Source organism: Gopherus evgoodei, unplaced genomic scaffold (genome assembly GCF_007399415.2).
Source record: "Gopherus evgoodei ecotype Sinaloan lineage unplaced genomic scaffold, rGopEvg1_v1.p scaffold_34_arrow_ctg1, whole genome shotgun sequence".
Lineage (NCBI taxonomy): Eukaryota > Metazoa > Chordata > Testudines > Testudinidae > Gopherus > Gopherus evgoodei.
In genome coordinates this window covers 5643791-5657179 of record NW_022060016.1, presented here as the reverse complement: position 1 = coordinate 5657179, position 13389 = coordinate 5643791, and the positions used below count along the sequence as shown (strand labels likewise).

General features: G+C 59.3%; 1 protein-coding gene across 1 annotated transcript; it reads left to right on the top strand.

Annotated features, from left to right (window-relative positions):
• The first annotated feature begins 302 nt into the window (after window positions 1-302).
• On the top strand, window positions 303-10230 carry SBK3 (SH3 domain binding kinase family member 3). The gene is made up of 5 exons (XM_030544362.1): window positions 303-538; window positions 5368-5551; window positions 7625-7827; window positions 9305-10024; window positions 10156-10230. Exons 2-5 carry the CDS (start codon window positions 5386-5388, stop codon window positions 10228-10230), a joined length of 1164 nt encoding a protein of 387 aa, XP_030400222.1. The 5' UTR covers window positions 303-538; window positions 5368-5385.
• The last annotated feature ends 3159 nt before the right edge of the window (window positions 10231-13389 follow it).

Here is a 13389-nt window from a genome sequence, read left to right as displayed (position 1 = left end):
TACAGCACAGAGCTCTATGCTGTCTGTCTGTCCCCAGCACAGTGCTCTCTGATCTATCACTCTCTCTCCGGTTGCCCTCGCCCTTCAGCTGCGGGGAGCTGAGGAGTGTTGCTGAGGGCTGTGGGGAGGGGGCTGGGGCTGGATCCCTGCACAGGGCAGCAATGCTGGGTTCATTGTTGTCAGGGCTGTTCAGCGCCAGCCTCCCTGCCTATGTTTGGAAGTCGGCATGAATTGTGTTTGAGTCAATGACACATGTTCTCCGCGAGCGGGAGAGATTATCCCAGCGCAGAACAGCCCCGGGGACAGAGAGCGCGGGCCAGAGCAGGGAAAGTCTGAGTCACAGCTCCAGCTCCTGGGGACTGCACAGCTAGCCGGTGGCTCGCGGCTTGGCCCAGTGAAGGGAGAGACACGGAGACCCAGCAGCACAGAGTCCCTGCATACGGAGCTCACCGACATGGTCCCTGGGTGCATGCCAGCAAAAGGATCCCTGCACGGCACCTCCTGAGAGACACCAGCCAGGCCCAGTGTGGACACTAGGGTGAGAGAAAGACCTTCAAACACCATCATCCATCCATCATCTAATCTATCTATCTATCTATCTATCCCCACGCCCCCTCTATCTATCCCCATAACCCACTCTATCTATCTATCTATCTATCTATCTATCTATCTATCTATCTATCTATCCCCATACACACCCTGTCCCACAGCCCTGGGGAGCTGCTTGCGAATGCCATCATGCTGTCTAAGCTGGGGGAACGGGTGCTGGTATCCATCTCAGGCTACAGGTGCATCAGCTGGCTCCTCCCGCCCAGGGAGCAGAAATGCTTTCCCCTCACATGCTGCAGGACAGGGCATGCGGGGAGTGATGCTGCAATGTCCCCAGGTCTCTGTGGGGGCTCAGAGAGCCAGGGTTGGACGCCACATTGTTGCCAGTTCTCGCATCAGCAGAGGAGGGTGCCTTAGCACCCAATGGGTGCTGGCTACTCCCAACTCCCTGCTAGGCTGGCACAGGGCTAGGCTCACTCTATGGCAAAGGTGCACAGAGTGCTGGAGGGCGTGACACAGCACCACCACCCAGCCCTGGTGGGGCGCTGGTTCCATTCCCCCATGAGGGTCTGTGAATTCTAGAGCCCTGCACTGCCATTGCGTCTTCATGGCCCCGATCCTGCAGCACAGAGCTAACGGTCTTTTTCCATCAACTAAACCTCACAGCAGCCAGCATGCTGGTAAATCTAGAGTCCCTCCCTGACTGTAGTGCTGGGGGGGATAGATAGATAGATAGATAGATAGATGTGTGGAGAAAGTGTGTGAGTATGTGGGGGGGACAGACAGTGTATATGAGGAGAGATGAATCCACATCCTCCCCAGATTTGAATAGGCTCCTCTCTCAGCTGCTCAGAGCTGATCACTGGGCTACAGATTGTTCCAGCAGCATCTCTCTCAGGGCTGGTCTGTACTGGGAACTTACATTGGCATCACTACATTGCTGAGGGGTGAGAAAAATCCAACCCCCTGAGCAGCATCCTTAAGCCAGCCTGATCCCTGGGGCAGACAGCGATAGGTCGGGGAGGGGGGGAATCTTCCATCCATCTAGCTGCCGCCTCCCGCGGAATACGCTGACAGGAGAACCCCTCTCATCGCTATAGCAGTGCCGCTGTAGACATAACCTTCGCCTTGGTCTGCTCTACAAACTACGTCGCTCAGGGGTAGATCTACATCCCTGAGCAACGCAGTTATACCGACCGAAACCCCCCTGGAGACAGCGCTATGTCGATGGGAGGGCTTCTCCTGTCCACATAGCTGCTGCCTCTGCGGGAGGTGGAATCCCTACGCTGATGGGAGAAGCTCTTCACGTCTTCACTAAGCTCTACAGTGACACAGCTGCACTGCTGTCAGTGTGGACAAGCCCTTAGGCCTGGTCTGCACCATTAGGTCAAACTGAGGCAACTTACATCGACCTAACTCTGTAACGTCGGCACTAACTAGTGTAGCTCCCACTGATGTAAGTGCCCCACTGCCGCGTTTGAGATACGTGTACCCCTGGGGATACACAGAGGTCTTCCAGGGGGTGCAGCAACTCATTTAGTTTCACAACAGTCTACATAAAAAGCACTAGCAGAGTCAGTACAAACCAAAATTTCATTCAGTCAATGGCTTGTTTATATTGCTCTATATACTATACACTGAAATGTAAGTACAGTGTTTATATTCCGATTCCTTTATTTCATAATTATATGGTAAAATGAGAAAATCTGCCATTTTTCAGTACTTGTGTGCTGGGACACTTCTGTAATTTTATATCTCATTTTGTAAGCAAGTAGCTTTCAAGTGAGGTGAAACGGGGGTACGGTCAGACTCCTGAAAGGGGTACGGTCGCCTGGAAAGCTTGAGAGCCACTGGCCTGCTACACTAACTTAATAACTCCTCCCCCACGAGCGGCGTAGCGTTTGGGTCAGTGGAGTTACGTCGACACAGTGTCAGCATTGACGCTCTGTTACTGAGATCGCCTGTTGCCACCTTTCCGAAGCCGTCCTGCAATGCTCCAGGCTGACAGTTAAAGGCAAGCGCTCCTGGTGAGGACGCGCACCACCGACACAAGGAGAATAGTGTGGACGTGAAAAAACAACCGAATTACTGCAATGCTTCTACATCTATGTAAATTAGGTCAACTTAAATTTTGTAGCATAGACTTGCCCTTAGTTTCTACTGTTGAAGCTGGTCTATAGTGTAAAGACTTAAATAATTACAGAGCCAGCAAGTTTGACTATGTGGCCTAGTGGCTGGGGCACTTACTGGGATACAGGAGATCTGCACGGCAGCGGTGGGATTTTAACCTAGCTCTCCCCTCTCCCAGCCAAGGGTGCTACCCACTGGGCTAGGGGCTGTAATCAGGGGGCTCTCTTTGGGGGTTTTCATGAGACAGGGCTGACCTGGCTCAGCACTCAGCTCCAGGACAGGGGTCCCGGCCGACAAAGCCCAGCTGAGCTGGGCACCACACTGCCTCAGAGGGAAAGGGCCGAGGAGCTCTGGTCTGTGAAATCCACCGGAGGCGAGGCACCAGGCGCTGCACCGCTGAGTCCTTTGTGCATCCAGCCCTGGTCGCTCGGGTAGGATTTGCTTTTCTGCTTTGGGAAGCCCTTGTTTTGCAGCGGGTGAGACAGACAGACAGACAGGCGGAGGGACAGGGGAGAGGACTGGGGCGAGGCCCGCAGGCGGGCGCAGCTCCTGCTCTGTAACCCCTGCGGTGTTAGAGAGGTTCCAGGGCTGCCCACACGAGTCACACTCGGAGATGCCAGCTCCAGCAGGAGGTCCTGGGAACACAGGCCAGTCACAATGAGCATTACCGAGTACTGGGTAACAGACAGGAAAATCCAGCAGCCTGGCAGGCAGAGGGAGCCCCTGTCTGGGTGGGGACAGTCCCAGACCTAGGGAGGCGATCGCCCTGGTTGGGGCCTGGGCTCAGATCCACAGCGGGGGACAGTCTCCTCCGCGGGGCCAGGGACGCATGGTGAATGGGATCAGGACCGGGGCCAGATCAGCAGGAAGCATCTACCCCAAACTCACAGGTGACCTTTGCTGGGCAGGCAGCAGGGCTTGTGCACAAAGAGGCACCAGCCTTCCCTCCTGCCCCCACCCCATGCTGCATTTCCCCTGTGGGCATGACTTCCTCCCATCAGCCCTGTGTGGGGCAGCAACAGCATTGGGGGCTTGGCTACCAGGGGCAGGGCCCAGCCCCCTGCTCTAACCATTAGACCTCACCCCTACTTCCCAGAGCTGTGGAAAGAGCCCAAGTTCCCAGCCCCAACCCCTAGCACCCACTAGACCCCAATCTCCTCCCACAGCCAGGGGTAGAACCCAGCAATGTTCCCTCTAATTTTTTACATCCATGTGCGGAATGAACTTTGCTTTGTGCACCACTATGGAGTGATATGTGATGGGGGGTGGGGCTGAGGGGTTCGGAGAGTGGGAGAGGGCTCAGGGCTGGAGAAGGGGGTCAGAGTGCAGGGGGCTGAGGGTGTGGGCTCTGGGATGGGACTGGGGATGAGAGGTTTGGGGTGCAGGCTGCCCCAGGCTGCAGCGGGGAGGGAGGACTCCCCCTAGCCCTCTCTCGCCTCAGCAGCCCAGGGCTGGGGGAGAGCTCCTCTTCCCGCTGTGGCAGCTGAGGCAGTGGCCAGGGGAGAGGCGCCTCTGCCTGCTGTGCACCTGCACAGTCCTTGGTGGCCATGCAGCTTAGAGGGAATTTAGCAGTCAGGAGTCCTGACTCCCAGCCCTCCCTGCTCTAACATCTAGACCCCAGTCTTCCTCATCTAACTCTCAGACAGCAGGACTGATGCCACCCACACTGACACCCCAGGCTGTCTGGGCGGGGAGGGGCAGGGGGTCCCACATGCTGAGGGGATAAGGGGCCTGCCATGGAGGGGGGACAGAGGGACACTCAGTGAGGACTTTGCCAGGCACAGGCCTGGTCATGGATGTGGTCCAGGGCACCCCAGCCTTTGCTCCCCAACAGCAGCACTCTGCACAGTTTCCACATCCCATGAGCTGGGGAGCAAATCACTCAACCCCTGCACCTCCCAATGCCCCCCCCGGTAGAACCACCCCGCCCCTCTCAGTGCCCCCCCCCGCACTAGAACCACCCGGCCCTGCCCCTCTCAGTGCCCCTGCTCTAGAACCACCCAGCCCTGCCCCTCTCAGTGCTCCCTAAAACCACCCAGCCCTGCCCATCTCAGTGCCCCCTAGAACCACCCAGCCCTGCCCATCTCAGTGCCCCCCCGCCCCACGCTTGAGCTAGCTGGGTGGGATTCTGGACCCATAAATCTGAGTCAGCAGCACTCCATGTGCAGACACGCATCCCTCAGCAGCAAGGGGTGGCAGCAAGTGGGGCAGCCCCCTACCATGCAGTCTGGCCAGGGCTCCCCTCCCAGCTAGCTGTATTACTAATCAATAGCAGCAGGCCCCAGGGGAACGGCCAGAAGCGGAGTGCTGGGGCCGGGGGCCTCAACAGCAATGAGAAGAGCTGATCCGTCACTGGGTTTATTTCACTCCTCTCAGCTCAGGCCTGCAAATATCTGAGCACTTCCCAGAGCAGGGAAATTGAGAGCTGAAGGGAATTCACTCAGCTCAGCTGGGACAGAGCCAGAAATAGAACCCAGGAGTCCTGGCTCCCACACTCCCCTAACCACCAGACCTCACTCCCTCCCGGAGCTGTGATAGAACCCAGGTGTCCCAGCCCTTCCCCCCCAACTCTAACCCAGGAGCCCCACTGCCCTCCCTTGGCTCTAGGCGACAGGAGGCAGGTGCAGTGGGTGTCCCGCGGGGGGAGGGGTAAGCTCTCCTCTGACCGGCGCTGCCTTCCCCACTCAGGCACGGGCAGCACGTGGCATGGAGCTCCCTGAGGTGGAGGACAACGCAGAGTTCCTGGAGAGGCTGATGGAGGTGACCTCGCGCAGCCTGCCCCAGCTGGAGATGCAGGATCAATACACCATCATCAAGGAGCTGGGCAGCGGCACCTACGGCAATGTGCTGCTGGCAGAGCACCGGGAGCGAGGTGAGGGCAGCGCCAGCTGCTCCTGGGTGGGCCAGGCTTGAGTAGCCGCAGCCTGCATTGGAGGCCTGCAGGGAGCAGGGTGGGGACTCGGCAGAGAGCTCTGTCCCCTCCCAGTCAGTGCTGGCTCCAGTGGGGCACTACGAGGCGCTGTGCTGCAGGGAGCGAGGGCTCAGTAGGGGGCGCTCTCCCTAGCAGTCAGTGCTGGCTCCAGTGGGGCACTACGAGGCGCTGTGCTGCAGGGAGCGAGGGCTCAGTAGGGGGCGCTCTCCCTAGCACTCAGTGCTGGCCCCAGTGGGGCACTACGAGGCGCTGTGCTGCAGGGGGCGAGGGCTCAGTAGGGGCGCTCTCCCTAGCAGTCAGTGCTGGCCCCAGTGGGCACTACGAGGCGCTGTGCTGCAGGGGGCGAGGGCTCAGTAGGGGCGCTCTCCCTAGCAGTCAGTGCTGGCCCCAGTGGGCACTACGAGGCGCTGTGCTGCAGGGAGCGAGGGCTCAGTAGGGGGCGCTCTCCCTAGCAGTCAGTGCTGGCCCCAGTGGGCACTACGAGGCACTGTGCTGCAGGGAGTGAGGGCTCAGTAGGGGGCGCTCTCCCTAGCAGTCAGTGCTGGCCCCAGTGGGCACTACGAGGCACTGTGCTGCAGGGGGTGAGGGCTCAGTAGGGGGCGCTCTCCCTAGCAGTCAGTGCTGGCCCCAGTGGGCACTACGAGGCGCTGTGCTGCAGGGGGTGAGGGCTCAGTAGGGGGCGCTCTCCCTAGCAGTCAGTGCTGGCCCCAGTGGGGCAGCACGAGGCGCTGTGCTGCAGGGGGCAAGGGCTCAGTAGGGGGCGCTCTCCCTAGCAGTCAGTTTTAGCCCCAGGGGATACTAGGGGGCCGGTGTTGCAGGTAGGGTGACCAGACAGCAAATGTGAAAAATCAGGACAGGGGGTGGCGGGTAATAGGAGCCTATACAAGAAAAAGACCCAAAAATCAGGACTGTCCCTATAAAATTGGGACATCTGGTCACCCTAGCTGCAGGGAGTGGGGCAGGAACTCAGGGATTCACCCAGTTGGTCTCTGACACCACTTACTTCAAAGTAGCCGGCTCCCTTTTGCTCACTGCTCCTGGCACAGGCACCAACGGCCCCATGCCACCCACTCGGGCACCCACTGCCAACTCACAGGGGTCCGGGGGAGCAGTCAGTGAAGTGAGGGGCAGCCGCAGAAGGGAATGATCCCACTCGGGGCCCTCTACACCCAGAACCTACTGACACAATGGGACTCTCTGAGCCCACCTATGGGGCTCCTCCATCCCCTCTGTTTGTGCCCAAGCATTGCCCCCTGCTGAGACACACTGACCTCCACTTTGTACCAGGCCCCGCATCCTGTTGGGACACACTGACCCCCACTTTGCACCAGGCCCTGCCCCTCCTGGAGCACACCAACCCCCAGTTTGTACCCAGTCTCTGCCCCCTGCAGGGACACACTGATCACCTTTGCATCCAGATACCATTCTGCCCCTGCTGGGGCAGACTGACCCCCGCTTTTGTGCCCAGGCCCCGCCCCCTGCTCAGACACACCAACCCCCCCCTTTGTGCCCAAGGCCCACCCCCTATTGAGACAGACCGACCCCCTCTTTGTACCCAAGCTACACCCCCTGCTGACACACTCTGACCCCCTCTTTGTACCCAGGCCCTGCCCCCTGCTGAGACAGACCAACCCCCCCATTTATACCCAGGCTTCATCCCCTGCAGGGGCACACTGACCCCCCCTTTGTACCCAGGCTCCATCCCCTGCTGGGGCACACTGACACCCCCCCCTTTGTACCCAGGCCCCACCCGCTGCTGGGGCATACTGACACCCTCCTTTTCACCCAGTCCCTCCTCTGCTGGGACACATTCACCGCCCCCTTTTATCGAGACCCTGACCCCAGCTGAGACACACTGACCCCCACTTTGTACCCAGGCTCTGCCCCATGCTGGACCACAATGACCCCCCTGCTTTGTGCCCAGGTCCCACCCCCTGCTGGTACACACTGACCCCGCTTTGTACCCACGTCCTGGCCACTGCTAGGACACACTGACCCTCCCTTTGTACCCAGGCATGGCCCTGGCGTTGAAGCTGATGCCGAAGGAGAGGACGGAGCGGCGGGAATTCCTGCGGGAGTACTGCATTGCGCTCTGCCTGTCTGCCCATGCCGGTTTCCTGCACACTCTGCCCATTGCCTTCGAGAGCCCCACCCATTTTGCCTTTGCCCAGGAACTCGCGCCCGCTGGGGACCTGTGTGCCATCGTGCATGATGGGGTATGCTGGCATGAGACAGGGTGGCAGGGGGTTCTGGGGAGTGGTGATCAGGGGATGGGGCATCAGAAGTCAGCAAGGCCATTGAGCAGGGGATGGGATGGGGAGCTCCGAGCAGGGGCATGGGGCACTGGGTCTCAGTGGGGGCCTGTGAAGCAGGGAGCTGGGGAGTGGAGGATGGGGGATCAGTGCTGGGGGTCTCAGGAGTACGTGGCTGGGGGCTCAGTGGACAGGGTTGCTGTGGTACAAGGTCTTAGGGTTCCTGGGAAGCAGGGATTGGTAGGCTGGGATCTCGGGGCGGGGGAGCAAGGGATGCAGGATGGGTTCTCAGCAGGAGGCCTTGGGACCTGGGGTGCAGCATGAGAGATGCTGGAGGGGACACTGGTGTGCTGTGGGGTTACAGTACAGGGCACTTTGGGGTGCTGAGGGAGTGGGGATGGAGGGAGCATAGGGTGCTGTGGGGGTAAGGGGCACTGTGACAGGGAGGTCTCCAGAGGGAGCGCTGTGTGGGGAGGTCCTAAGAAGGGGTGCTAGGATGCAGGGGAGGTCCCCAGAGGGGGTGCTGGGGCACTGGGTGGGGAATCCCAGAGGCGGTGCTGGGGTGCTATGTGGGGAAGTCCCTGGTGGGGCAACTGGGGCATTGTGTGGGGGAGGTCCTCAGAGGGAGCGCTGGGGGACTGTGCAGGGAGGTCCCCAGAGAGGATGCTGTGGCACTGTATGGGGGAGGTCTCCAGAGGGGTCGCTGGGGCACTATGCAGGAGAGGTCTCCAGAGGGGGCACTGTGCACTGTCTGGGGGAGGTCCCTGGTGGGACACTGTGTGGGGAGGTATCCAGAGTGGGTGCTGGGGCACTGTGCAGGAGAGGTATCTGGAGGGGATGCTGGGCACTGTGTGGGCGAGGTCCCTGGTGGGGCACTGTGTGGGGAGGTCCCCTGAGGGGGCGCTGGGGTGCTGTGCAGGGGAGGTTTCTGGAGGGGGCTCTGTGGTGCTGTGTGGGGGAAGTTACCAAAGGGGATGCTGGGGTGCTATACAGGGGAGGTCTCCAGAGGGGGCACTGGGGCACTGTGTGGGGGAGGTCCCTCGTGGGGCACTGTGTGGGGGAGGTCCCTCGTTGGGCTCTGTGTGGGAAGATCCCCAGAGGGGGCACTGTGAGCTGTGTAGGGGAAGTCTCCAGAATGTGGGGAGGCCACAGAGGGGGCGCTGTGTGGAGGAGGTCTCCAGAGGAGACGTTTTGAGCTATGTGGGGGAGGTCTCCAGAGAGCACGCTGGGGCACTGTGTGGGGAGGTCCCCAGAGGGGGCACTGTGCAGGGGAGGTCTCCAGAGGGGGCACTGTGTGCTGTGTGGGGAAGTTCTCAGGAGAGGGCGCTGGAGCACTGTGTGGGGGAGGTCCCTGGTGGGGCGCTGTGTGGGGAGGTCCCCAGAGGGAGCGCTGTTGGTGGGAGGCCAGGGCTGCCCTTGTGTAACCCCCGTGCCCCCACAGGTGGGTCTCCCAGAGGCCCAGGTGAAGCGCTGCGCAGCGCAGCTGGCTGAGGCCCTGGACTTCATGCACGGCAAAGCCCTGGTGCACCGGGACATCAAGCTGGACAATGTGCTGCTCTTCGACTGCGAGTGCCGGCGGGTGAAGCTGGGCGACTTCGGGCTGACGCGGCTGGAGGGCACGCCCGTCTGCGCCATGTCGGGCACTCTGCCCTACGCACCGCCCGAGCTCTGCCTGCTCGAGGCCTCGGAGACGCTGGAGCTGGACGCCAGCCTGGACGTGTGGGCCTTCGGGGTGCTGCTCTTCTGCATCTGCACCGGCTGCTTCCCCTGGGACGTGGCTGTCAGCGCCGATCCCCAGTTTGAGGAGTTTGGCGCCTGGCAGAACAGCACAGTGCCAGGGGAGGCGCCGGCGCCCTGGAGGGCTTTCAGCACCGCCGCCCAGGAGATGTTCCGGCGGCTACTGACCCTCGACCCCAACCGCCGCAGCCCAGCCATCGAGGTGCACAAGTACCTGCCCCTGGTCTGGCTGGCAAGCAGCCTCCGGGACCCGGATGGTGCTGGGGCACTGGGGGGCCAGTGGCACAGCCGGAGCCTGGCCAGAGAGCAGCATGGTCAGGAACAGCCCCGAAGCAGCCCAGGCGCTGCCTGTGGCACAGACTCCCCAACCAAGAGCTCTGCCCAGACTGGGGGGAGCAAGCCCCAGTCCAAATTGGGAAAAGAGGTGGGGGGAGGGGAGGAAGAAGCAGAGGGAGGAGGCATTGGCAGGAGCAGAGAGGGAGGGGAGCCAGCACCCCCTGCCATAGTTTCCATCCCCTGCCAGCCCCCTGTCTCCTCAGCCCCCTTCCCAATCAGTTCCTGCTGAGGATCCCGAGACGAAGGGGCAGCCCAGGGCTGCTTTCTGGAGCTGCACTTGCCACAGCCAGATAGGCCCAAGGGCTGGGCTCAAGGAGCCTGTTCCCCTCCGACAGCACCAGCCCCTGCTGGGTGGGCAAAGGAGCCTGCCTGCATCTACAGCAAGTCATGGATGATGAGCCCAGCCATGGGGGGCACGCTGAGGTCAAGGTGACCCATTGGCCAGGGGCTCCCAGCGCAGGGCTGTGGCTAAGGGGGCGAGCGCACAGCAGGGCTGGATCAGCAAAGGGAACTCAGCATGGTCGGGGAGAGACTGTTCCTGGGCCCTGGGCCCAGCTTGGGTGTCCTCACTGGGACAAGTGGAGAGGGGTCAGAGAAAAGCTACAAGAAGGATTTGTGGGCTGGGAACCTACCGGGCAGGGAGAGGCTGAAGCAGCTCATTGGATTCAGTGTCTCCGCCCGGAGGGTCAGATGAACCGTGATCCCAACCTCTGGATACCTGCCCAGGGAGGAGATTTCAGAGAGCACAGGGCTCTGTGCTCCCCCAGGGGCAAAGGCAGAGCCAGACCCACTGCTGAAGCCAGACTGATGCAGGCTGGGAATAAGGTGCAGATTTTGGATGAGGAGAACTAATGCCTGGAGCAGCTTCCTGCAGGGTTGGGGAATTCTTCTGACTCTGCTTTATAAACTTTTCTCACAGATCCACAGGATCGGGGCTATGGCCCCAGCTCTGTAACAGTCCCTGGGAGGAACCCGTCAGTGTGCCAGACCCTCTCTACTCTTTCTCCAGCGTAAGCTACATGGCCTCACCGCCTCCTTAGGCTGGACCTCTGGGCCGTCAGCCCCTCTGCACCACCCCATGAGCTCCGTTCAGGGAGTCCCACTGAGACAGACCCCTGAGGGAGATTTGTGCAATCATAGGGAGCAACACACCTCTCCACCAGAATGTGCAGGGACACACAGCCAGTGCTGTCACACACATAGGTTTATCAGTCGACTGGCCCCCAGTGCAGGAAGCCCTTGGTGAGCACAGAGAAATGACGGTTATAGCAGAGCCCATTTGAGGTAGCCAGAGCTCAAAGCTCTGACCCTGTGTCACTCAGTCTGACCTCCTCCCTCAGTAGAGCCCTGCACAGACACAAATTTCTATCTGTGGATGCAGACATCTGCAGATAGAAACTAGTATCCACTGAACCACAGGGCTCTCCCGGGAACAAGCAAGAGGCCCCCAGGGCTTGGCCTGGGTTAGCCCTGAAGGACACATAGACTTTGCCTGTCACAGAAGCTTCTATTACTTTTGGAAATTTAAGCGTGGAACTCATTTGTGTGTGGGTGGGGGTGTGTTCACTTGCTTTAACCTTGTAAATCACTGCTTGATTCCCCTTCCTGTGAATCAGTCTTTAGGTAGTTTATTACAGGATTGGCTATAAGTGTTCTCTTTGGTGTGAGATCTAAGGTGCAATTGACCTATGGCGAGTGACTGGTCCTTTGGGAGTGGGAGTCACCTGAATATGGCTCCCCCACGTGGCTTCAGGGATCCAAGTGGTGGAGGCAACCACCAGATGACTCCTACCCTCCCTGACATACTCAGGGATCCCATCATGGTGACCCCATGCCCCCCCCCCCCCCCGCGCCCAGCCTCAGGGATCTAATGGCAGCAGAATCTGAGCACCCTTCCTCCAAGGATTCACACATCACACACACACAGAGGGATGTAGTGGCAGTAACACCCACCTACAACCCATCTGTGTCCCCTCTGAACAAATCCCTGTGGGGGCGACACCCAGCTCTCCCCTGCCCCCTCGCTGGCCTCAGGGATCCAGTAGAGGCAGCGGCAGCACCTGGCCATCCACCAGCCAGAACCATGGATCCATTGGTGGCTTCATCTGGCTGCCCCCCCATCCCCACGCTGGCCTAAGCGATCCGGTGGTGGTGACACCAGGCCTGCCCCTCCATCAGGGATCAAGTGGCAGCAGCAACGGGCTGACTCCACCCACCACCACCCTTGCCAGCCTCAGGTTTGCCATGCTGGTGGTGGCACCCATATACCCCCACTCCCTCCGCCAGCCTCAGGGATGCAATGTCCATGGTACCCAATGTCGTGAGATGAGGCCCTGAAACATAAACCCTTATATCAGAGGCCTGGTATGAGGCCTAAGTATGAGGCCTGGTATGAGGCCTGAACTAAAATAATGGTCAAGACTTTGCTAACATAAAGCAGAGTTAAGCTGTGAGCCAGAGGCAGGCCCTGCTGACAGAAGTTGGCAAGAAGAAGGCTGCTAATTGGACGTATACACATATCTAAAGCACAAATAGGCTAAACATGTCCCAGGATGTCACCAGAGTAGTCTGGTACGAACACATTCCACAGAGATCATGAGGAACAGGCTGACCCATCTTAAAAGACAGAGTCAAAAGGATAATATGGTGGATAGAGTTGTTTGTTCGAACCAACATGTACCAGCAGAGAGGCAGCACCCCAACTCACAGAGGGGTTGTACCTCAGTATGTCAGGAGTGATGTGTAATTTGTTTGTGCCTGTTTATAAGAATCCGCACCTGAGGAGGTATCTTTGTCCAGTAAAGGTGCCAGTGGAGATTCCTGCCACTGACTGAGCTGCGTCCATTGTCAGGAAGCACATATGTACTAGCAGAACCGAAGACATCTGATCTGGGGAGCTAGAGACTGTGTGTCGTTTGACAATAAACCTGGCCGGGTGCCTTCGTACCTTATCGGAGTCTGTGGTCATTGGAGGTTCTCTCGAGGTTTGCTACGTCAGCGATCTACGCAGAGCCAGGGCAGCACACAGAGGGAACACACGCACGCAGCCGACTGTTATCAACATTGAACAGAGCAGAGCACCACACCGGTGACGTCTGACGATACCCAACTCACCCCATCGAATGAGTCACCGAAATACCTTGAGAGAACCTGATTCAATATGGAAATGAAGCTCCCTCCAACCACACATCCCGAGTTGTCACCTGTCACCCCACATAGGCTCTCATACAGGGTATAATCAAACAATGACATCCCATACTTAACAGGGACCCCATCCTGAAAGCAATCTTTCCTGAACCCCCTCCTCCGGCCTTCAAACAACCCTCCAACCTCATCATCAGAAGCAACCTCCCCACAGACCAGGACCTAGCAATAACAACTAGAGTAATGTAATGACTGTGTGCTGGAGCCGTGGGGGTTGGAGAAGTGGGCAGTCTCCGGCCGCGCCGCTCT

Coding starts and splice junctions, on each gene's coding strand:
- SBK3 (XM_030544362.1), top strand. CDS start 5,386: ATGGAGCTCCCTGAGGTGGAGGACAACGCAGAGTTCCTGGAGAGGCTG. Junction 5,552..7,624: donor GGCAGAGCACCGGGAGCGAG/GTGAGGGCAGCG, acceptor CTTTGTACCCAG/GCATGGCCCTGGCGTTGAAG. Junction 10,025..10,155: donor AGTCCAAATTGGGAAAAGAG/GTGGGGGGAGGG, acceptor CTTCCCAATCAG/TTCCTGCTGAGGATCCCGAG.